Source organism: Trachemys scripta, chromosome 9, assembly GCF_013100865.1.
Source record: "Trachemys scripta elegans isolate TJP31775 chromosome 9, CAS_Tse_1.0, whole genome shotgun sequence".
NCBI lineage: Eukaryota > Metazoa > Chordata > Testudines > Emydidae > Trachemys > Trachemys scripta.
In genome coordinates, this window is record NC_048306.1 from 55,339,764 (window position 1) to 55,363,439 (window position 23,676).

At 42.6% G+C, this 23,676-nt stretch overlaps 1 protein-coding gene across 5 annotated transcripts in view; it reads right to left on the minus strand.

Annotated features, from left to right (window-relative positions):
- The window catches only part of STAG1 (stromal antigen 1), a 384,051-nt gene that overhangs the window by 109,369 nt on the left and 251,006 nt on the right, over positions 1-23,676 (minus strand). For all 5 annotated transcript variants that reach the window (XM_034781835.1, XM_034781837.1, XM_034781839.1 and 2 more), the window contains 4 exons: positions 19,932-20,024; positions 19,736-19,825; positions 19,332-19,535; positions 8,735-8,805 (listed from right to left, as the gene is read on the minus strand). In XM_034781835.1, the coding sequence (XP_034637726.1) occupies positions 8,735-8,805; positions 19,332-19,535; positions 19,736-19,825; positions 19,932-20,024 (458 nt within the window). The remainder of the gene's footprint in view (positions 1-8,734; positions 8,806-19,331; positions 19,536-19,735; positions 19,826-19,931; positions 20,025-23,676) is intronic.

A 23,676-nucleotide genomic window follows, 5' to 3' on the forward strand; every position in this document is an offset into this window, starting at 1 on the left:
AGTAACAGCCGTGTTAGTCTGTATCCGCAAAAAGAAGAACAGGAGTACTTGTGGCACCTTAGAGACTAACAAAAAAAATTTGTTAGTCTCTAAGGTGCCACAAGTACTCCTGTTCTTCTTTTTGCGGATACAGACTAACACGGCTGTTACTCTGAAACCTGTCATATTGCTGAAGAACTGATTGTTATACGCAGTTTATAAAAACTAATCCTTTTGTGCTGAAAAGTGAGGAAATATTGGGGCAGTCTCTGCTATTGGTTTGTACCTACCCATATTGTCATTTAATTAAAAACTCTTGAATAGCAGAATTGTAGAAGACCCCTAAAGACAAACAAACAAACCAACCCTCATAAAAGCTGAATTTCAGGTAGGCTTGGCTCCATGACAATAAGATGTGTATTATGTAAATTCTAGGCCCCCAAGTTACTGTCTCTGAATAATCTTGTTGTATACACTGACCCTGATTCAACAAAGCACAAAGACTTGTCCACACACAAAAGTTGTACCATTTGAATAATACCAACAGAGTTAAAGCGGTACACAACCTCCTAGTGTAGATGCAGTCATGCTGAAACAGTTTATTTCTGTAGGGAAGGAGAAAATAAAAATTCTGTCTTATTTGTGAATTTTCATTCTAGGACCCTCAATGACAGACAGACAGTCTTCACAGGAGTGTTCTCTGTTTCCATGGCAACTGAACTGAAGACAGACCAGATCTTTGCTTTATGCCTGGGCTTAGGTCTGCCCCTCAGGAAAAAATCTCAGAACGATAACCTCCAAAGCTGGAAAAGTACTAACTATACAAAAGTTTAAAAGTGCAATTCAACTCATCTATTTGCAGAAGAGTTTTGACATGAAATTTGGGGATTTCCTGGAGGAACACCCTCTTCTCTTCCAAACTAGTTAACAAGTGAACAACAGCCAGAAGAATACCTGGTCATAATGCAATACTCTGAGGGAGGGTCAGACTGTCTGACATGGAGGGTACTAGAATGAAAATCAATTGGTAAGACAGAATTTTCCCTTTTAGTTCCCACCATGTCAGACAGTCTTTACAGTGGGATTCAGAAAGCAGTAAATCATCCCTAGGGAGGGAAGATTCAATTTATGTATGCAGAACTGAAAAGACATTTCAGGGTTACTAGGGCACTCTGTTTTGTAACATCCTTCTATCACCAAATGCTGCATTAGCAGGGAGAGGATGGCAACGGAAAGTGAGGATTTAAGGCCATGTATAAGCTTTACAGGCCCTCCTCAAAAGTTTGCAATGACAAAGAAATTGAGGGTGGGGTAAATAGTGAAGGGGACAGATCACTGATTCATAGAGATCTGCATTGCTTGGTAAAATGGGCACAAGCAAACAATGTGTGTTTCAATAAAGCTAACCATAAATGTATACATTTAGGGACAAAGAATGTAAGGCATACTTGCAGAATAGGGGACACTATTCTGGGAAGCAGTGACTCTGAAAAAGATTTGGGGGTCGTGATGGATAATCAGCTGAACAGGAGCTCCCAGCATGATGCTGTGTCCAAAAGAACAAATGCAATCCTGGGATGCATAAATAGGAGAATCCCGAGTAGGTGTAAAGAGGTTAATTTACCTCTATACTTGACACTGGTATGATCGCTGCTGGAATGCTGTGTCCAATTTCAATACCCCCAATTCAAGAAGGATGTTGATAAATTGGAGAGAATTCAGAGAAGAACCACAAGAATGTTTAAAGGATTAGAAACATGCATTCTAGTGAAATACAGCTCAATCTATTTAGTTTAAAAAAGAGAAGGTTAAGGGGTGACTTTGTCATAGTATATTACTATCTACCTGGGGAACAAATATTTAATAATGGGCTCTTCAGTCTAGCAGAGTCAGCTATAACATGATTCAATGGCTGAAAGTTGAAGCTAGACACATTCAGACTGGAAATAAGACAAATGTTTAATAGTGAGGGTAAATAACCATTGGAACAACTTACCAAGGGCCATAATGGAGTCTCTATTACTGACAATGTTTAAATCAAGATTGGATTTTATTAAAAAAAGATATGCTGTAGGAATTATTTTGGGGAATTTCTCTGGCCCTGCTATACAGGAGGTCAGACTAGGTGATTACTATGGTCTCTTCTGGCCTTGGAATCTCTAAAAAATGAGTGTCTCTCTCTGCCCACAAGACCACTGCTCTTTTCATATTGGTAATGGCAGTTGTACTAGAGGCTTTGAATGCCTCTGCTATATGCACCTTTATTCCCTTGTAGGCTCTGTTCACACCAACTTATGCATTTCCACTTCCTTAGAATGCATGGATTCAGCCAGTACAGTAACAATACAATTTCCTATTATATGAGGAAAATTGAGATGACCTTGGAGATGGAGGCATGGTTAGTTCATAGTACAATCGTGTATCATAGAACATGTAAACTGAGGTTTCACGGAGAGCACACTAAGCTTCAACCCCCACTGGGGGCAAGGAGGTGGTGAGCAGGCAAGATAACTTCAGTGAGAAGAGGAAGATGTACCAACTGCAAAGCTGAAAGGTGCTGTTGTTAGGACCTGCAGCCCACAGAGTAAGATCATGACAGGAATTTGCATATTGGTACCAATGACATAGGGAAAGGTATACCCCAAAATAAAAAAAACAGTGTAAGAAGGTCAGAAAAATGTCATCATGGCTAAACAACAGAGTAAAAGAGGCAGTTAGAGGCAAAAAGGCATCCTTTAAAAACTGGAAGTCAAATCCTACTGAGGAAAATAGAAAGTCGCTCAAACTCTGGCAAGTCAAATGAAAAACTATATTTAGGCAGGCGAAAAAAGAATTTGAAGAGCAACTAGTAAAAGACTTAAAAGAAACAGCAATTTTTTTTAAGTGCATCAGAAGCAGAAAGCCTGCCAAACAGTCAATGGGGAAACTGGACAATCGAGGTGCTAAAGGAGCACTCAAGGAAGACAAGGTCATTGTGGAGAAGCTAAATGAATTCTTTGCATCGGTCTTCACTGCAGAGGATGTGCAGGAGATTCCTACATCTGAGCCATTCTTTTTAGGTGACAAATTTGAGGAACTGTCCCAAATTCAGGTGTCAACAGAGGAAGTTTTGAAACAAATTGATAAATTAAACAATAACAAGTCACCAGAACCAGATGGTATTTACTCAAGAGTTCTGAAAGAAATCAAATATGAAATTGCAGAACTACTAACTGTGGTATGTAATCTATCACTTAAATCAGTGTCTATACCAGATGACTGGAGGATAGCAATGTGACCCCAATTTTTTAAAAAGGCTCCAGAGGCAAACCTGGCAATTAGAGGCCGGTAAGCCTAACTTCAGCACGAGGCAAAAAGGTTGAAACTATGGTAAAGAACAGAAATTATCAGACACATAGATAAACACAATGGAAGAGTCAACATGGCTTTTGTAAAGGGAAATCATGCCTCAACCAATCTATTAGAATTCTTTGAGGGTCAACAAACATGCGGACAAGGATGATTCAGTGAATGTACTGTACTTAGACTTTCAGAAAGCCTTTGAAAAGGTCCCTCACCAAAGGTTCTTAAGCAAATTAAGTAGTCATGGGATAAGAGGGAGGGTCCTCTCATGGACCAGTAACTGGTTAAAAGACAAGAAACAAAAGGTAGGAATAAACAGTCAGTTTTCAGAATGGAGAAAGGTAAACAGCGGGATCTCCCAGGAATCTCTATTGGGACCAGTGCTGTTCAACATATTCATAAATGATTTCGAAAAAGGGATAAACAGTGAGGTAGAAAAGTTTGCAGTGATACAAAATTACTCAAGATAGTTAAGTCCAAAGCAGACTGTGAAGAGTTACAAAGGGATCTCACAAAACTGGGTGATTGGGCAGACCAAATTAAATGTTGGTAAATGCACAGTAATGCATATTGGAAAATATAATCCCAACTCTATGCACAAAATTATGGTGTTTAAATTAGCCGTTACCACTCAAGGAAGAGATCTTGGAGTCATTGTGGATAATACTCAGGAAACATCAGCTCAATGTGCAGCGGCAGTCAAAAAAGCTAACAGAATGTTAGGAACCATTAAGGAAAGGGATAGATAATAAGTCAGTAATTATCATAATGTCACTATATAAATTCATGGTATGTCCACACCTTGGATACTGTGGGCAATTCTGGTCGCCCCATCTAAAAAAAAGATATATTAGAAATGGAAAAGGTACAACAAAAGGCAACAAAAATGATTAAGAGTATGGAACAGCTTCCATATGAAGAGAGATTAAAAAGACTGGGACTGTTCAGTTTGGAAAAAAGATGACTACAGGGTGATATAATAGAGCTATATAAAATCACAAATGATGCGGAGGAAATGAATACTGAAGTATTATTTATCCCTTCACATAACACAAAAACAGCGGTCACCCAATAAAATTAATAGGCAGCAGGTTTAAAACAAACATAAGGAAGTACTTCTTCACACAGTGCACAGTCAACTTTTGGAACTTGTTGCCAGGGGATGTTGTGAAGGCCAAAAGTATAACTGGGTTAAAAAAATAATTAGATAACTTCACGGAGAATAGACCATCAATGGCTATTAGCCAAGATGGTCAGAGATGCAACTCCATGTTCTGGGTGTCCCTAAGCCTCTGAGTGGCAGATGCTGGGACTGGATGACAGGGAATGGATCACTTGATAATTGCCCTGTTCTGTACATTCTTTTTGAAGCATCTGGCATTGGCCACTGTCAGAAGACAGGATACTGGGCTAGATGGACCATTGTTCTGACCCACTATGGCCATCTCCTGTTCCTATGCCGGAAAACTGATAAAGTTGGTGGTCCTCAGATACCTTGTTATATGAAGATGATGAGATTCTTATGGGTTTCTTACAGAGCTACATTCCTGCAGTCACTGGACTTGTCTTTCCAAAAAGTGTTGGCCTTGAGCCCCATGGTCAGGCTATGTTGTAAAAACACCAGAATGTCCTTTGCTTCAGCTGACTTTGCCTTGATGTGTATCTCATATAACCCTGATATCTCATCAGATTATACATATACATGATTTTGAATTTCCTCTAAAATGCTGGGAAGATGTTAATCACTTTCTTAGGAGTAGCTGTAGTTACTTCCTCTCAGCTTCCCAGCTGATGGGTTAGGCAGCACTGTATACTGGTTCATGAGAGATCCCTGGTGGGTGGGTGTGCGTGCTGCAAGCTTGAGAGGAGGTTACAGTTATATCTGTTGGAGAACTAAGACTTGAGAGTTAACAAGAAGGTGATTTTAATCACTTTGGTCTGTTCCTTCACCATCATCTTTACCACCTTTATTCTCAGAAGCTTGGGGGGTAGGGGACGAAAGGCATAAAGAAAGCCCTTTAGCTCACTTCTGAGATAAGGGGATCACTGCCTCTGCTTTTGAATGTCTCTTCCTAATGTTTTACCTCTTTTGGTTTTCTAACTGGACTTGGATGCAAATAGGTTAATCAATAGGATTTCAACCTGTCCTGTGATGCACTGAAAGGCTAGGTAATCTAGACTGCAATCCTTTGTTTCTAAGAGTGTCTTGCTGAGCCAGCTGACTCACTCGCTTCTTGGTGTAGAACCCTGAAGAATAGAGTGAGAGTTTCTATTCAAGACATGAACAAAGCTACTTCTCTAAGCAGTGCTGAATGTTTTCTCCCTTCTTATCAGTTACATACAGACCATGATTCTCAAGAGTCATCTGCTGGAAATGGAGATGTGAGTTAAATGGTCCTTAGCATGAGACAGGTTATATTCCATGTCACCTTGTGGGGCCATGAGTATCCCATACATGGAGTCTGTTGGAATCTGTTTTGCTGGCCAGCTTCTTTCGGCCTGACATCAGGTAGTTGTTAAATAATATTAAGAATGAATTCACCAAGGGATACTAGTTCTGGATCAGGACCAAGATCTTTATATACGGATTTGCTGGCTGGCAGTGAAGCAAGAATTGTTCTGGGTTATCCACGTATGAAACCAACAACCCCAGAAGCTCAGTCAGAAACTCTAATCTTAGGAGAGATATGCTAATGTTTGGCAAATCAGACACTATCTTCTGCCATCTCCCTTCTGAAATAAAGATTGTGCTGGATGATAACTTAGATGCTGGAGTTTTGTGAAGGCTGTAATTGGCCCTTACATTTGTTTGCTTAAAGCCATGTTTCTGAAGGCTTTTAGCAATGGCTACTGGACTCTGTGTAATATGAGAATGTCATTCAGACATCCCTTTCACTTGAAGGGAGGGATGATATACCATTTGAGTAGAAGTCCAAAAAGGGAATACTTTGTATTGAAAATGCCTCTTGTTGGGGCAGAAGCTAACACTAAGCCATGCTGATTAGGCCTCAACTGGAGTACTGTCTCTGGTTCTCGGCACCAGATTTCAGGAAAGATGTGGACAAATTGAAGAGAGTCCAGAGAAGAGTGACAAAAATGATTAAAGGCCTAGAAAACATGACCTATGGGGGAAGACTGAAAAAAATGGGTTTGTTTAGTCTGGAAAGGAGAAGACTGAGAGGGGACATGATAACAGTTTTCAAGTATGTAAAAGGTTTTTACGAGGGAGAAAAATTGTTTTTCTTAACCTCTGAGGATAGGACAAGAAGCAATGGGCTTAAATTGCAGCAAGGGAGGTTTAGGTTGGACATTAGGAAAAACTTCCTGTCAGCGTGGTTAAGCACTGGAATAAATTGCCTAGGGAGATTGTGGAATCTCTATCACTGGAGATTTTTAAGAGCAGGTTAGACAAACACCTGTCAGGAATGGGCTAGATAATGCTTAGTCCTGCCATGAGTGCAAGGGACTGGACTAGATGACCTCTTGACATCCCTTCCAGTCCTATGATTCTATATTTCTTAATAATTCTCCCTGATCGTATCTTTGGTAGATTTCTAGGGACTTATTTTCATATTCTGAAGACTTGGGAAGAAAATTCTTTAATGATGGATTTCAGTATTTCTACTGTGGATTTCCAGCCTGCTCTGGGGGGTGGGGCCGAGCAGCATGGCTGTAGCCTGCCAGCCCCGGAGCTGCAGCTGCTTCGGAGGCTGGGGGGAGAGCAGCGTGGGTAGAAGCCGAGAGAGACTGGCCCCGCTGCCTCTCCTTGCTCCCTCTGTTGGGGGGAGGGGCTTTGTCCCAGAGAGAGAGAGAGAGAGAGAGAGTGTGTGTGTAAGTCTTGAATGGGAATTCTCACTCCACCTTAATTAGTCTTGCATGAACCAGGTAACGAAGAATTACACAGCTTTCCCCAACTTTACCCTTTTTTCCCCCTAGTGTTTCATTTTCTAAAAACATAGCTGTGAAGTTAGACTCCCTCCTCCTCCAATTCATGCTGAATTCTGGGAAGCTTAATTGAAAGTCTGAGGTATCTTGCTCAAAATCCCTGTTTCAGAGAGCTCTCCTTTTCTTGAGACTAGAGAATCTAGAGGGGATACAGACTCTTAAAATCTCTCAGGAGAGTGTGCTACCCCATTAAGAGCTGATTATGAGCAATATCCCTCACTAGTCCCTGTGTCAAACCCCTGAGAGAAAGAGGGAAGAGTCCTGTGAGGGAGAGCGCACTACCGAGGAAACTGAAAAGACAGTCTACAGGCATGTATCCTGCATGTCGCCCTACGGAAAACAATAGATACTTTATGACCTCCTATGGGATCCCTGGAGGCTGGAAGGGGAAAGGATGTAGGTCCATCACACAAGGAAGGGGATCTGAATCACACCAAACCATGCTCCCTGCTGCTGGATCCAGGCTGAACTACCTGCATAGAATGAGGAATGAGACAGAGCCACTGGAGACAAGTGATTCACTGGTATCAGTGAGGTCTCAGGCACTGGAACCTTTCATGGCAGCTAAGGCCTTGCAGGTAAAGCAGCTTATGGAAAAGGGGATGCTTTGTCATCATCTCAGCACAGATCTTGCCTACATGCTGGCTGGATTCACTTCCTGCCTCTGCAGGCTGAGAGAAAAGGGGCCCATGGCTTACGGGAGAGGTAGGAGGGCTTTAAAGAATGCTCAGTTCCATGCCACTAATTCTCGCCTGGTTTCACTGAAGAGAACTTTCATGCAGCCTTGCTCAACTGTCTCAGCATGAATTTCTCTCTCAAGATAGCTGGGAATCAGGTTTTTTCCTGTGGCCTGATATCACTAGGGGAAAGGGAGGCTAAATGCTGTTCTTCAGAAAGCCACTTTTTTTTTTTTTTTTTTTTTAGTTCTGCAGTTTTGAGGAGAAAAACTCCAAATCAATGAAGAAACTGACATTTTATTTAAAAATCTTTTAAAAATCCTATGAAAGCTCTGACACAAAGAGTCCTTCCGTCTGCTGTGCACCCCTTGGAGGCAGAAAATTCTGGAGAGTTCTTCCAGAGGCCTGGTCTTAAGCCTCGGCTCAGAGCGAAGCTCTGTTCTGCCCCCAGCTGATGTGAACAGAGGGAGGGCCACTGCTGTGAAGACTGGCGAATAAGCTCTACCAGTAAAAGTCACCTAGAGGGTTTTACAGCATAACTATTTCAATGAAAACATCACACGCCCAATCAAAATAGTTGTAAGGCATTGATTTCAGTTGGACTTAAGCATATGTATAAGTGCTTTGCTGAACCAAAGCCCTACTGTTGCTTATTATCTGCTGGCACTCAGTAAGTTTTTCATATTTTAGCACATAATTTTTCTCATCTTTCCTAACTTTGAGTATCATCTTTTATTGGCTAACATTATACATCATCACTAGACATAGCTGATCCAAATAAAATCACATACTTATGAAAAGAAGTTAATCTCTTCAAAGTGGAAAGCACATTGTATATATCATCATCATCAGCTTCTTCTCCCTGAAAATGAAAGCATATTCATTAAGGTCTCATCAATACAAATAAGCTTCTCTCTTTGCATGGTGAGGACGACGAATAGTTATACAGAGTCTTATGTTGACATTTGAACTGGCTCATGATGACACAATCACTATTTTGTGCCTACACTCTTGATTTCAATGAAAAATAATAATAATGGACGTTTTAAGTAACCATTGGGTAGTACTAAGAAATCAGTAAGACTTGTCTGACTACATTAAGCAACTCACACAAACAACCTCTGACAGTAGTACAGTAAAAGCTGTTTTATCCAGCAATTCACCAGCTGGAAAGCTCTATAAACCAGCATTTCTGATCTTCATTGAAAGTCCGGTTTATAATCGTGTTGGCATGGTGCTGGCACAGATTTCGGGTGCGGAAGGGGGTACGGAGTGTGGGCTCTGGGGTGTCCCAACCCCCAGCCCTGCACCCCCTCCTACACCCAAACTCCCTCCCGCTCAGTTAACCGGCATTTTTCACTTACTGGCACCCCCCCATTCCTCCAACATGCCAGATAAAACAGCTTTTACTGTAGTCATTTCCCAAGGAAAAAACCTGGGGCATAGGTTTCAAACTCATTCTGTAAAAAGGACTGAACTGAGTTTGAATTATAGTCTGAGAGCTGGGGCTAGAAGAAGAGAGTCAATGAAATCCTCAATTCATAGCAGAGACTCCACTGATGCAACAGGAGTTTACATAGACTTTCTAATGGCAGACTTTCTAATTTAGTTCAGGTCCTTATCCTGCCCCCATCACCATAGTAACAGAGTGCCTTACAGAGATGAATGCATTAAACCAGTGGTTCTCAAGCTTTTTTTCATTTGTGGACTCCTAAAAAATTTCCAATGGAGGTGCAGACTTCTTTGGAAATTTTGAATGGCAGCGTGGACCCCTTTGGAAATCTATTGTCTGTATATACAGCTGACTTCTGTTCAGTCAGTGTCCAGTAGTGGTCGTGCATGCACCCTGAATGCCCTTAAACCCAAGGGCATAAAAGGCACAGCAACCCCAACCACCAGTCAGTTCCTTTACCACCCAGAATCCTCATTTATAAAACTCTGAGCTGTGGGGACAGAGGGCAGGTCATGGGATCCACATGCAGAACATCCCGAAGAATCATAGTTACTATCAGATAAGTAACCATTCTTTCTTATTTGAGTTATTGCACACGTGAATCATACTTATGGTAATTAGTTGTCATCTTTAAGAAGTGGGAAGCTAGTAGTTATGTGAAAAGAAATTTTAAAATAGTTCTTCCAAAACTGGCATCATATCTTGAAGTGGTGACTAACTAATAATGTTTCACAAACATATGAGCTGAAGGCCAGGTAGTTGCGTCACATACTTCCAATTCTGGAACCCAACTTAAGCATACTATTGATGCAGCCTGCACTCTTGTGGAGTGAGTTTAGATATTTGGTGGAGGACTCATTAATATCATAAGCAGTTTAAATACAATCCGATACCCATTTTGTAAGTGTCTGTGATGAAACAGCCATCCCTTTTCATTTATTACCATAAGTAATGAAAAGTCTTAATGTTTTATGTAAAGAGCCATAACAGCGACCTTTTCACGTCTGAAGTATATAATTTAGATTCAACAGGTGAAAAATGAGGTGTTGGAAAAAACCTGATGAATGAATTGATATGAAAATCCCATAGTACTTTAGGAATAAAAGATGGACATGTTACTGGTTACTCTATTCATGTGTAAAACCATACAGAGGATTTATCATTAGGGCTTGTAATTTGCTTATTCTATGAGCAGATGTAACTGCCACCAGGAATGGCCTTCATTGACAGTGGATAAATTGGACAATCTGATAAAGGTTCAAAGGAGGGGAGGGTTCATATGTGAAGAAAGCACTAAATTCAAGTCCCATGTAGGAGAAATTTTTCTCACAGAAGGAAAAAAAATGGACAAACCATTTCATAAATCTATTCACTGATAGATGAGAGAAAATTGTATCTCCCTATACTGGAGGATGAAATGCAGATATTGTTGCCAAATGGACTTTGACTGACGAAACATATTTTAAAGTTCTGAGTGCTTTAAAAATAAGAGGTAATCTAACATTATTGGAATAGAATATCGACATGGAGAGTAACCTGTAGACTTTGCCAATAAAGAAAAATGTTTCCATTTGGCAGTGTAGATAGTCCTAGTGGATAATTTCCTACTCTGAAGAAGAATGCTCTGCACCTCTGAAGAACACTCCATGTATACTGTAGACATCCAGCTATCATCCAGGTTATGAGATGCAGAGAGACTGAGTCTGCCCTTGGGGAAGAGGGTCATGAGGGCATGCAGGGTGCATGTGCAACCCCACTAGTCACTGCTAATGAAACTGTTCCGAATTCCTGTGCTGGGGCACACGAACATCATGAGTAGGACTGACATGTGCAGTAATTCAAAGAAAAAAAAAAAGGGAGATTTAGTAACTGGTATCAACTAGATCTCTGAAACAGGTGTTAAGTTTTTCCATACTTTGTACACTTAACATCCAAAACCTGAACTTATAAATAGATATCTGAGAAGTGTAAAACTATCTCAGTACTCAGTGGATGATGCGGCAGCTCTTGATAGGCAAATTGCTGCAGGGGAAGTTGAAGTGTAATTAAGAATTTAAAGTCCAATAAAGCTCCAGATCCTGAGGAGATTGCTGGGGAATATTATAGAGCTCTAAGATAAGTGTTGAACCCTATTTTAACTGAACTGTTAGTGCAGGGAATGAATTTCCAGATTCATGGAAAGAGGCATGGTTATTTCTAAAGAGGGAAAAATTCTTACCAGTTATGCATCATGTAGACATATTTCTTTAATTACTGTGGCTGCTAAAGGTAATTATAAGGTGCTAGCAAACAGACAGTGTTATCTTCCTCAAATATGTTCACCCTGACCAATCTGGGTTGCTTCTGACAGCACATCTATCTGACAACATCAAAAACACTCTGAATATGATCTATAATGTTAATTCTAGCAATTCTTCCTATGTGCTGCTTTCTTTGGATGCTGACAAAACCTTTGACCAGCTGGAGTGGGAGTACCTCAGACAGATTTTGGTAAGGTTTGGTTTTGGAAGCCAGTTTTATAGGGGCATATCAGCCTTATATGTTCATCTTCTAATGTATGCGTTGATTAATGGTCATCAATCCTCTAATTTTAATTTGTCTAGGCATTGCCCACTATCCTCTCTGTTGTTTGCTTTGGCAATGGAGCCATATGCAATAAATGTGAGAAATAGTCCCTTTGTAAAGGGCATCAAAACATCTGCTGGATTAGATCACAAAATAGCTTTTTTTGCTGAAGATGTCTTGCTGTATTTGCAGGAGCCAGAATCCTCGTTAAAAATGATAGAATAATAGACTTGGGAATCTGGGCAGGTATCAAGGTTTCAAAATAAACTATGATAAATCTGAGAGACAAGGTGAGTGAGGTAATATTTTTTAATGGACCAACTTCTGTTGCTGAGAGAAACAAGTTTCGGGCTTACGCATAACTACTCGTCAGTTCTGGGAAGCTTACTCAGTGTCGCAGCTAAATACAAGATGGCACAGATTGTTTAGCATAAGTAGTTAAACACATATTGATATATGTCCTCAATTTGTGTACTTCTTAAAGAAATTGTTTCATAAATTACTGTACAGATGACATTTGACTCCAGTTAGGATCCATCAAAAGTTTTATAAGTAGGGAAGCACTTAGTTGAAGGGGTTGCAGGGAAAGTGGAATGTACTTGCACATTTGGTGACTGTGTCCAGGAATTAGACAGTTTTGGGTGGAAATTATTAAAAAGTTTCATTTTAGGACTAAATGCTGGCTTCCTAGAGATACTCTGATCTGCTTACTTAAAGCTACAGTAAAAAAATCTATATTTTAAACAGAAAGGCAAATTACTTCATTTTTTATTGTTAGCAACTTGACTTTGTATTGCACATTATTGGAAAAAATGTGATTCCCCCTCCTCCAATGGCATTTAGGTAGAGTAAAATATGGATTGTCCTTGTAATGGAAAAACTCTCTCACCAAGCACGTACACAAGAGAAGTGACAAAAATAGGACAGATATTTAGAATTTTTTGGTCACCCTCTTTAGCATAATCAGGAGAAGGCGGCTCTTCAGCCAGCAAGCCAGAATGTTTAGCTAAGTTTCTTAAATATTAACCTGATCCTGAATAAATAATATATGATCTAGTATGTTCATTTTCTATTGTAACTTTGCCTTAATAAAAAGTTTCAAAAAACACCAAACCTCAGGGGATCTTCTAGAAGGACTAATAATGGCTCCACAGTACGGACTGGAGCTGGGTTTTACCTTTGGCAGGACATTAAAACCATTCTAGAACTGAAACAAAGGCTTGATGTAAAAAAACAAAACTTGGAAAGTACTCCTAAAGGGTCCTGAATATTTTGGGGGTGTTCTAGTATCTAGCAAATGTTCCTAGAAAAATAAAGAGTCAAAATTTCATTTTACAGAAATTTTGTATAATGTGTGGAAATTATGTACCTCTTTTGTTTAAAAACTATAGCATCCAGTAACTTCAAACTTCACAGAACTACAAGCTCTTCTCTGAACTACGAGCCTTTTTTCTGAAATCTTTTGGCCCATCTCTTCAAAAATTGACAATTTTTACTTAACTAGAAAGAAACATCAGAACGAGGCTGCTGAATTTCAGCAATATTGACATAGCCTCACTAGTTAGGAAGGTGCTAAGAGAGAGAGAGAGCGCTCTCCATCAAAGTATGCTTTGGCCCAGAAGCCACAAAGACCAAGAGTTCAAGTCTCAGTGCTTGCACTGACTGGTGTTAATATTCTTGTATGCTTCACAGCCCTTATTATTGAGTAAGGTGTAAGGAGGCAAGAGTACACGTCACTTTTGAAAATGGAAAAAATGGTTACTCACCTTCTCGTAACTGTTGTTCTTCGAGATGTGTTGTTCATGTCCATTCCAACCAGGTGTGTGCGCGCCGCGTGCACGCCAGCTGGAAGATTTTTCCCTTAGCAGCATCCATAGCGTCAACCTGGGCCCCCCCTAGAGTCATGCCTTCATGGCGCCCAATATAGCACCCTGCCAACCCCCCCCGACCTCCTCAGTTCCTTCTTGCCGGCAACTCCGACAGAGGGGTAGGAGGGTGGGTATTGGAATGGACATGAACACCACATCTTGAAGAACAACAGTTATGAGAAAGTAGTCATTTTTCTTCTTCGAGTGATTGTTCAAGTCCTTTCCAATCAGGTGACTCACAAGCCAAAGTTCAGGAGGTGGGGTCAGAGTCATCTCCTGATTGGAGCACAGCTTGTCCAAAGGCCGCATTGTCTCTGGCCTGTTACGTGATCGCATAGTGCATCGTAAACATGTGTATCAAAGACCACGTTGCCGCTCTGCAGATCTCCTGGATGGGGACCTGCACCAGGAATGCAGATGAGGAGGCCTGAGCCCTGGTGGAGTGAGCGGTGATCAGCAGGCGGTCACCTTCACCACGTCGTAATGCTCCCGAATGCAGGATGTGATTCATGACGAGATGCGATGGGATGAGACAGGGAGGGCCTTCATTCTATCTGCCACGGCCACGAATAGCTGGACGGACTTCCGGAACAGCTTAGTCCTCTCTCTATAGAAGGCCAGCACCCTGCATACATTCAATGAGTGAAGCCTATGCTCCCTATCACAGGAGTGTGGCTTGGGGTAAAACACTTGGAGGAAGATGACCACCAACTCATTCTGCACTCTGAGAGGGTATGAAGCCTGAAGGTGTATTGAGTGCTCTACACAGAAGTCCTACAGAGCGAGGGCTTCCCAGCACAGGGGAGAGGAGCGTGCACCCCCGTTTGTTGATATAAAACATTGCCATAGTGTTGTCCATGAAGACTGAAACGCACCTGTCCTCTATATGGGTCCTGAAAACCTGGCACACCAGGCACACCGCTCTCAGCTCTCCAACACTGATATGCAGAGCGAGGTCCGCCTGAGACTAGAGGCCTGAGGTCTTCTAAATGAGCTCCCCAGCCCAGATCTGAGGCATCTGTCACCAATGAGAGAGATGGCTGAGGGCTGGTGAATGGCACTCCCACACAAACCGCCTGCAGGTCAAGCAACCACAGGAGGGAGTCCAGTACCGGGCGGGGCAGAGTTATGATGCTGTCCAGAGCGTCCCGGGCTGGTCGATAAACCGATGCCAGCCAAGACTGGAGTGGGCAAAGTCTGAGTCTGGCATGCTGCACTATGTAGGTGCATGCAGCCATGTGTCCCAGCAGTTTCAGGCAGTTCTTTGCTGTGGTCATTGGAAACTGCCTGAGGCCCCATATGATGTCCCCTAGCGACTGGAAACTGGCTTTCTTTTGCCCCGAAGAGGGATGCTGCCGCCTCCTACCACTCCTGCTTCGCCTACGCGGAGTGTCCTGGCGGTTCTGCAGCTGGTAGGCTCGCGGGGCGGGTTGAGGCCTAAAATGCCTGCACTGGGTAGCTGGCATGTGGAGCCCCAGAGAGTGCAGAGTAGCCCTAGAGTCCTTCAAACTGTGAAGTCTCTCATCAGTTTTTTCAGAGAAGAGGGAAGAGCCCTCGAAGGGGAGGTCCTGTATACTCTGTTGGACCTCGTGTGGCAGTCCAGAGACCTGCAGCCAGGAACCCCACCTCATCACCACCCCCGTGGCCAGAGTACGCGAGGCTGCATCCGCTGCGTCTAAAGCTGCTTGCAGGGAGGCCCGGGAGACCAACTTCCCTTCCTCCACCAGTGCAGAGAACTCCGCACGAGAGTCTTGTGGCAGGAGCTCCACAAACTTAGCCATCGCCGAGCAGGTGTTGTACCCGTCGCGGCTTATGATGGCCTGTTGCTTAGCTATGCAGAGTTACAGGCCCCCCGTCGAATAGACTGTCCTACCGAACAGGTCCAGTCTTTTCGCCTTCCTATTTTTAGGGGTGGAGCCTTGGAAACCCTGGCGCTCCCTCTGATTGGACGCATCGACCACCAAAGAGTCTGGGGGACAGTGTGAATATAGGTGTTCGTACCCCTTAGATGGTACGAAATAGCGTCTTTTGGTTCTCTTGGCCGTAGGGGCCAGAGAAGCGGGGGTCTGCCAGAGAGATTTCAATGTATACACTACTGTCTTTATCAGCGGCAGGGCAACCCTCAATGGACCAGAGGGAGCGAGGATGTCCACAACAGGGTCCGACTCCTCCGCCACCTCCTCTGCCTGTATCCCCAGGTTTTGGGCAGCCCATCGTAAGAGCTGCTGGAGAACTCGATTGTCCTCGAGAGCTGGGGCTGCCGATGTCCCCGCGACCACTTCATCTGGCGAGGATAAGCATGAGAAGACTGGCAGCATACCTTGCTCACTACCCTGAGCACCCTTCGGGTCCCTTGGCACAGGGTACTCGAGAGGCTGTGATGCCGGTGGGAGATTTGGCACTGCGGCCGGTGCTGGTAGGTCCAGCGGTGCCGGTGGGGCCAGAGCTGGAGCCTTCAGCGGTGCTGCTGCCTGGAAGGTTGGCGCCGGAGCTGGTTGTACCAGCGGGACCATCACTTTGGACGACCGTGCCGCTGTCGGTGGTGCCTGACCCTGGCTCTGGTGGTAAGCCCAGGGTGTCCAAATGGGCCATTGGGAGGATGGCTGCCACTGCGCCGGGTAGGGTTGGTGGCTCCAGCTTGAACTGGACCTCCTACTCCTCAATCTGTTGGAGTGATAAGAGTCTGCCTCCGATTCCAAGTAGGAGGAGCGGTATGGCTCCTCTGTCTGTGCGGGCCATGACCGGCAGGGAGAGCGGAAGGTCATCATCGCAGGTTTGTCCCTAGAGTGAAAGTCACTGGTGACTTCTCCCTCCTCTGAGGGGACGATGGTACCAGGAGGCGCATCAGATCCCTGGCCGCCTCAAACGCAGAGGTCACCTTGGCGATCCGGAGACCGAGGAGGGTTCGGACTCGACTGCAGCCCGGCCGGGGCAGGAGTTGATGATACCCTGGAAGGCTGCAGGGAAGAGGCGCTCTGTCCTGATGTACTCGTGGACACTGCTTACCCCTTGGGTTTCGATTGAGGGGACCGATCCCTCTGCAGCCTCCTCTTCTTTACTGGCAGCGGGGATTGAGAGCGGTGCCGCACCGAGGCCGACTTCTTATGGCCCAAGCCATGGCAGTGCCGGGGGGGCCTTTGAGTCCTTGGTTGGTGCCGGTTTGCGCACCGTTGGCGCCGGAGCACTGCGCACCAATGAGGATGTACTTGGCACTGGTTCGGCGGGTCTGGGTCGGAGTGTGGCCGTAATGTCTCCTCCATCAACAGAAGTTTAAGTCTCTGTCGGTCTTTGAGGGTTCTGGGACAGAAACCCTTAAAGATACGGCACTTCTCTTTCTGGTGACTCTCTCCGTGGCACAGCAGGCAGGAAGAGTGAGAGTCACTCCTAGGCATAAACTTGCCGCAGTCCTCACAGAGCTTAATCCCTGGAGACTTGGGCATACCCCAGAAGGGAAAATGTTGTCGGGGGGGAAAACCCCCCAAACAAACTAACTACTACTACTAAGAACCAATATTAACTAAGAAAACTATGTACACGGTATACTATAAGACACTGCTAAAGCGCTTGCTACAGGAGCAAGCAATGTTCCAGCTAGCCGTCACCAGCAGTAAGAAGGAACTGAGAGAGTTCGGGGGGCACTATATTGGGCGCCACGAAGGCGCGACTCCAGGGGGTGTCCAGCCCAACCCTACGGACGCTGCTAAGGGAAAAATCTTCCGGCTGGCGTGCACGTGGTGCGCACAACACCTGGTTGGAATGGACATGAACAATCACTCGAAGAAGAACTTATGCTCCTAAGTCTCTTAAATGCTTTTGACAATTTTGCCAAACTTCTGACACAGCTAGAACTAGAATTCATGTCTCTACCATGTTATAACTAAGTGTCGAGTACTTAACTTCATTGCTTCTGAAAAACAGTAAGCCAAATCTGTGTTTAGCTATGTTGTTTGCAAAAATGGGGCTATTCCTGCATACTCACCTCTACAAAACACTGACATACAAATGAATGATAGTCTTTAAATAAATTATTGGATACTATTTTCTCTACGTGATGGTCTTGTGATTAAAGCACTGGGCTATGTCTGGATAAAGAAGTTCTATCCTTAATTCTGCCTCAAAATTCCTACGGGAACTTGATCAAGTCAATCAAGCCAAAGTTTTCAACAGTGGCTACTAAAAGTGATATGTCTTTTAGTTATTTTCATATTATATGTTATTTTGAAAAATGATTAAAAAGTTATATTTGTTTTTTAAAAAGCCAACCTCAAACTAAAATAAAAAGGCAGATTCATATTTTGGCAATTATAATAATATATGATGAAAGGGGACTGCTGTGTTTTTCTGTACATGTTCTGAGGTCCCAGCTACACATTTACTATTTCAAAGGCTGATCTCTTCCTTTAATATTTTTTTTTCACCTCTCTCAGGAAAACAGTATTAAAATGTTTCTTCTCTTTAGTATACAATTATAAAATATGCAAGTGTATTTGACCTTCTAGATGTGTATGGCTTATTCAAAATTACTATGGTATGTGCAAGTTCACATTACTTTATTAAGGGGACAAAAAAGGATCTTATTTTCCACTTGTCTACTATATTCAACTTAAAAAGCATATTTAAGGTTGCACAAGGGTAACACTCAGCCCACGCAAACCCTTTAATGTAAGAAAATGTCCAGGTAAGGGTTCCATCCTTCTTTAACATACTGTAACACCCACACATCACACACCACATTTTCTCTTCCAAACTCCATCCTTCTATAAGTAAGTCCCAGATGCCTCCAACATGTAAAACAACACAACATCCCACCTGCTGTAACAGAATGTACCTTGGTGTCCACGCCCTACACACTATTGTAATAATCTTTGAACAAAGTATGCCTTGTGAGATATCATTTAAAAACTCATAATTTACTTAATAACATCATGACAAAGTGCACGCAGCAGCATTATATGTGAAGTTATAGACATAAGCTGAGATCAAGACTAAAAGTAGAAGTCTGGGGAGTAGCCAAACCAGTTTCTCAGAGACAACGGGCAAGTAGATGCCTCAGCAAGGAGTAAACAAGGCTGATAGACTATTACCTGTCTTTCACTAAGTCAATTATTTTTCAGCACCTAGCACAATGCCTAACCTACTCTGTATGTGTTGTCTCTGATTGCTACTGCTATAGAAAGAAAGACAGAAAGGGTTAGAGTTAAGGTTAGGGGATTAGGATTAAGGATTGACACCTAATTAGAAAAAATATTAACTGAAATGTAATTATACCCCTTTGAAGTTGAAGTTTTTCATTTACTCTTCTATGGAGGTCACCTCATTTGCTCTATAGGTCATGATTTACAGCTGAGCAATGTGTATATATAGTGTATATGTGAATGCACATGACAACTCATCAGGCAGTCGATGGTGATGCAGGAAATTACAATGGATATTACAAAACGGACAAAAGATCAAAAATGAAAATCTAGATGATAAAACAAGGTTAATTATAAAAGAACGAACCTCCTGCAGCAGATCCTCTACTGAATGGTTGAATCGGTCCACAAATTCATCGATCAGCTGGCTGTGGGCTATGTCAACTCTATTCTGAATGGTATATTCTTCACTGCACAAGATGCTATAGGTTTTACTGCAGGCTTCTAGAACATCTGATTCTACATGCTTCTCCACAACAAACTTAATCTGCTTTAACAAGGCATCCAGATGCTGTGGATCAGACAAAAAAAAGTCAGTTTTCACATTACGTAGAATATTACATAAACAATGAAACTCAAGAAGAGACTGTTAAGCAATAGATCAAAGCAGTAAAAGATTACTACATGCCATTCCAAATGTAGCCATTTAATATGAACATGACTAATCAGTCAGTTGAAAGCGACCATTAGTGCCTGCATAGTGTACCATACCTTCTCCATTCTGCCTGTACTGTAGATTTCCAGGTCAAAATACTGGGGGATTTGCAGAAGGTTTGCTACTTTCTCTGCATCAGCAGAATACTAGATTATTGAAACAAAGAAAATGAAAAACAATTAATGTCTATACTACAGAATGAAAACATTATATACATTATCAGTAAAGAATATATTTTGTGTGAAACTGTACCTTTGAAAGTAACATAGGAAGCGCAATAATGAAATGTTCAGTCAATTTGTTTCTGTCATCTATCTGAGTTTTCCTTTCTTTTGCAGTTAACACCTGTAAAAATAAGGAAAAATGTGCTATAAAATAATTAAATGTCTTAATGTCATTAATACAATAATAAATCGAAGGGTCAAGATCCCAAAAGTGGAAGCTAATTCAAAATGGAAAGAAAGCAAGAAAGGAAGGAAGAAAAAAAAAAAGATCATCAGGGATGAAGAGCATGTGAATGGGAAAGCAGTAAGAACTCCAGTTACCTTAAGGGAAAACCTCATTTCTTTCATTGTGATATTGTCTCCATACATCCCCCATTTTGGGGGTCAAAACTTGGCAATACTGAAGTCAATGAAAATTTTGCTATTGCCTATAATGGTACCAACATTTGGCCCTCAGAGGAACCACTGTGATCATCCAATCGGACCTCTTGTATAACACAGGCCATAGAACTTCCCCAAATAATTCCTAGAGCAGATCTTTTAGAAAAACATTCAAACTTGATTTAAAAATTGTTAACGATAGAGAAATCCAGCATGATCCCTGCTAAGTTGTTCCAATGGTTAATTAGTCTCACTATAAAAATTTACAGCTTTATTTCCAGTCTTAATTTGTCTAGCTTCATCTTCCAGTCATTGGATTGTGTTAGACCTTTTCTGCAAAACTGAAAAGCCCATATTAAATATTTGTTCCCCATGTAAGTATTATAGTCTGTCATTGTCACCCCTTAAACTTTTCTTTGTTCAGATAAATAGCTTGAGTCTATCCCCTAGAAGTCATTACTTCTAATAATTCTCATGGCTCTTCTCTGAACCCTCTTGAATTTATGAAAATCGTTCTTTGAATTGTGAGCACCATAACCAGACACAGTATTTCAGCAGCGGCTGCATCAGTGCCAAATCAGAGGTAAAATAACCTCTCCACTTGAGATTCGTGTTTATGCCTCCAAGGATCGCATTAGTTCTATTGGCCACAGCAATGTGCACTGAGTCATAGTAAGTGGGGTGCAAGAAAACCCAGAGCAGGGACTCTGCTCAACAGCTCCACTCAGGTCCACAGACGGGCCACCTTCCAAGTTCCTTGGGACATGGAGGTCTTAAGACTTGCGTCTAGCTCAGACCAGAGTCCCTCTTGACATTAGTCAGTAAGATGCTTGGCTTTGGTGTAAGAAGTCAGGCAGGGATTCAACAGGCATACCGCTAGGAAGGATCTGTCCCAGGGGTAGGGCTAGAATGGATAATGACCCAAATTGAGCCCCTTACCAGCTTCTACTGCAGACACCCCAAAACATATTAGTATGTTCCCTTACACGGTGTGCCATTATAGGCACTCCTGAGTTGCTGCTGGTCCTGGGCCCTAAAATTTCATAGTCCCAGTCCATGTGATCAATATGGCACTGGTAGATTCTGGGTCTAAGGCAGATAGCCAAGGTCACTGGGAATGTGGCCGACCTTCAACAAGCCAATCAATATCCCCATTTTAGACTCTAGTCATTCTCGTAGACTGAGTAGACTGGAATAATCAGACAGGAGAAATCACCGCACAACTTCCAATGCCTTGAGTTGTAACAACATAACTTTTGCAACTGGTGCAGGGAGTTCTTTTCTCAGTACTTCTAGGGAGGAAGAGAAACATCCAGACTCCTGACTTTTTTTTTTTTTTTTTTTTACTAGAAATGTGCAAGGAAGTTGATGATATCTGTGTGTCCTGATCTGTTGATCAGTGCCCCCTGGGGGGGCCTGAAGGCACCAGTGAGTCTTTTCCCATGAGTGGAAGTTCCATTGATTTGATGGTCTCTGAGAAAAATGCAGCTGAAAATTAGTATGTCCAGGGTAAAAAGGGAAGATGTGTTGCCTCATATAAAAAATGTATACACTAGGACTGACGTTGAGATGGAAATAGGAGACAGACTTGTTGAAAATATCTGGGTAAGGATAAAAGGGGTAAAAAACAAGGGTGATGTCATGGTAGGGGTCTACTACAGACCACCTAACCAGGAAGAAGATGTGGATGAGGCTTTTTATAAACAATTAACAAAATCATCCAAAGCACAGGACTGGGTGGAGATGGGGGACTTCAACTACTCAGACATCTTTTGGGAAAATAACACAGCAGGGCACAAATTATACAACAAGTTTTTGGAATATATTGGAGATGTTTTATTTCAGAAGATGGAGAAAGCAACTAGAGGAGAGGCTGTTCTAGATTTGATTTTGACAAATGGGAGGAACTGGTTGAGAATTTCAAAGTGGAAGGCAGGTTGGGAGAAAGTGATAATGAAATTATTGAGAGAGTTCATGATTCTAAGGAATGGTAAGAGGGGAAAAAAAGACTAATAATGGTAATGGATTTTAAGGAAGCAGACTTTAGCAAACTCAGGGAGTTGGTGGGCAAGATCCCAGGGGAAGCAATTCTAAGGGGAAAAACAGTTCAAGAGAGTTGGCAGTTTTTCAAAGAGACATTATTAAGGGCACAAGAGCAAACTATACCACTGCGTAGGAAAGAGACTACCCTGGCTTAACCAGGAGATCTTTAATGATCTGAAACTCAAAAAAGAATCATACAAGAAGTGGAAACTATGTCAAATTACAAAGGATGAATATAAACAAACACAAGAAAGCAGGGACAAAATTAGAAAGGCCAAGGCACAAAAACAAGATTAAACTAGCTAGAGACATAAAGGGTAAGAAGAAAATATTCTTCAAATACTTTAAAAGCAAGAAGACGACCAAGGACAGGGTAGGCCCGTTACTCAGTAAGGGGGGGGGGGGGGGGAAACAGTAACAGAAAATGTGAAAATGGCAGAAGTGTTAAATGACTTTTTCGTTTTCACCAAAAACTTTAGTAGCAATTAGACATCTAACTTAATGAATGCCAGTGAAAATGAGTAGGATCAGAGGCTAAAATAGGGAAAAAACAAGATAAAAATTACTTAGGGCTTGGCTACACTTGCAAGTTAGAGCGCATTAAAGCAGCCCCGGGCGCCCTAGCTCACTACCCGTCCACACTGGCAAGGCATATAGAGTGCTCCTGGTATTCCACCTCGGTGAGAAGATTAACGCTTGGTGTGCATTGGCTGAAATGCCCGGGTGTCAGTGTGAACGAGGTGTTGCATTACTGCGATCAGCCTCCAGAAACGTCCCATAATCCCCTTAAGTCAAGTGGCCACTCTTGTCATTGTTTTGTCATCGCTGCAGGAATGCAGATATGCCTTTTGAAAGCTCTGTTTCTGACAGCTAGCATGCTTATCTGCTCCGAGAAAAAGCAACCATTACTGTGGAATGCTGTGTGAGAGAGAGGGGCGGGGGAGGGAAGGGGGGGGGACTGTTGCTGTCTGAACTTACAAGACAGCATGCTGACACACACTCTGCCCCGCAAAAACCCACTCTCTCTCCCCCCACATACACACAACACACTCCCCTCCCTCATTTGAAAAGCACGTTGCAGCCACTTGCATGCTGGGATAGCTACCACATTGCACTGCTCTCTGTGGCCATTGCAAGAGATGCTAATGTGGCCACGCCAGTGCACTTGCAGCTGTCAGTGTGGACAGATTGCAGCACTTTCCCTACTGCACTCTATGAAGGCTGGTTTAACTCAAAACGATCTACATCTGTAAGTGTAGCCATGCCCTTAGATAAGTTAGATGTCAACAAGTTACCAGCGCCTGACGAAATACATCCTAGAATACTCAAGGAACTGACTGAGATGATAT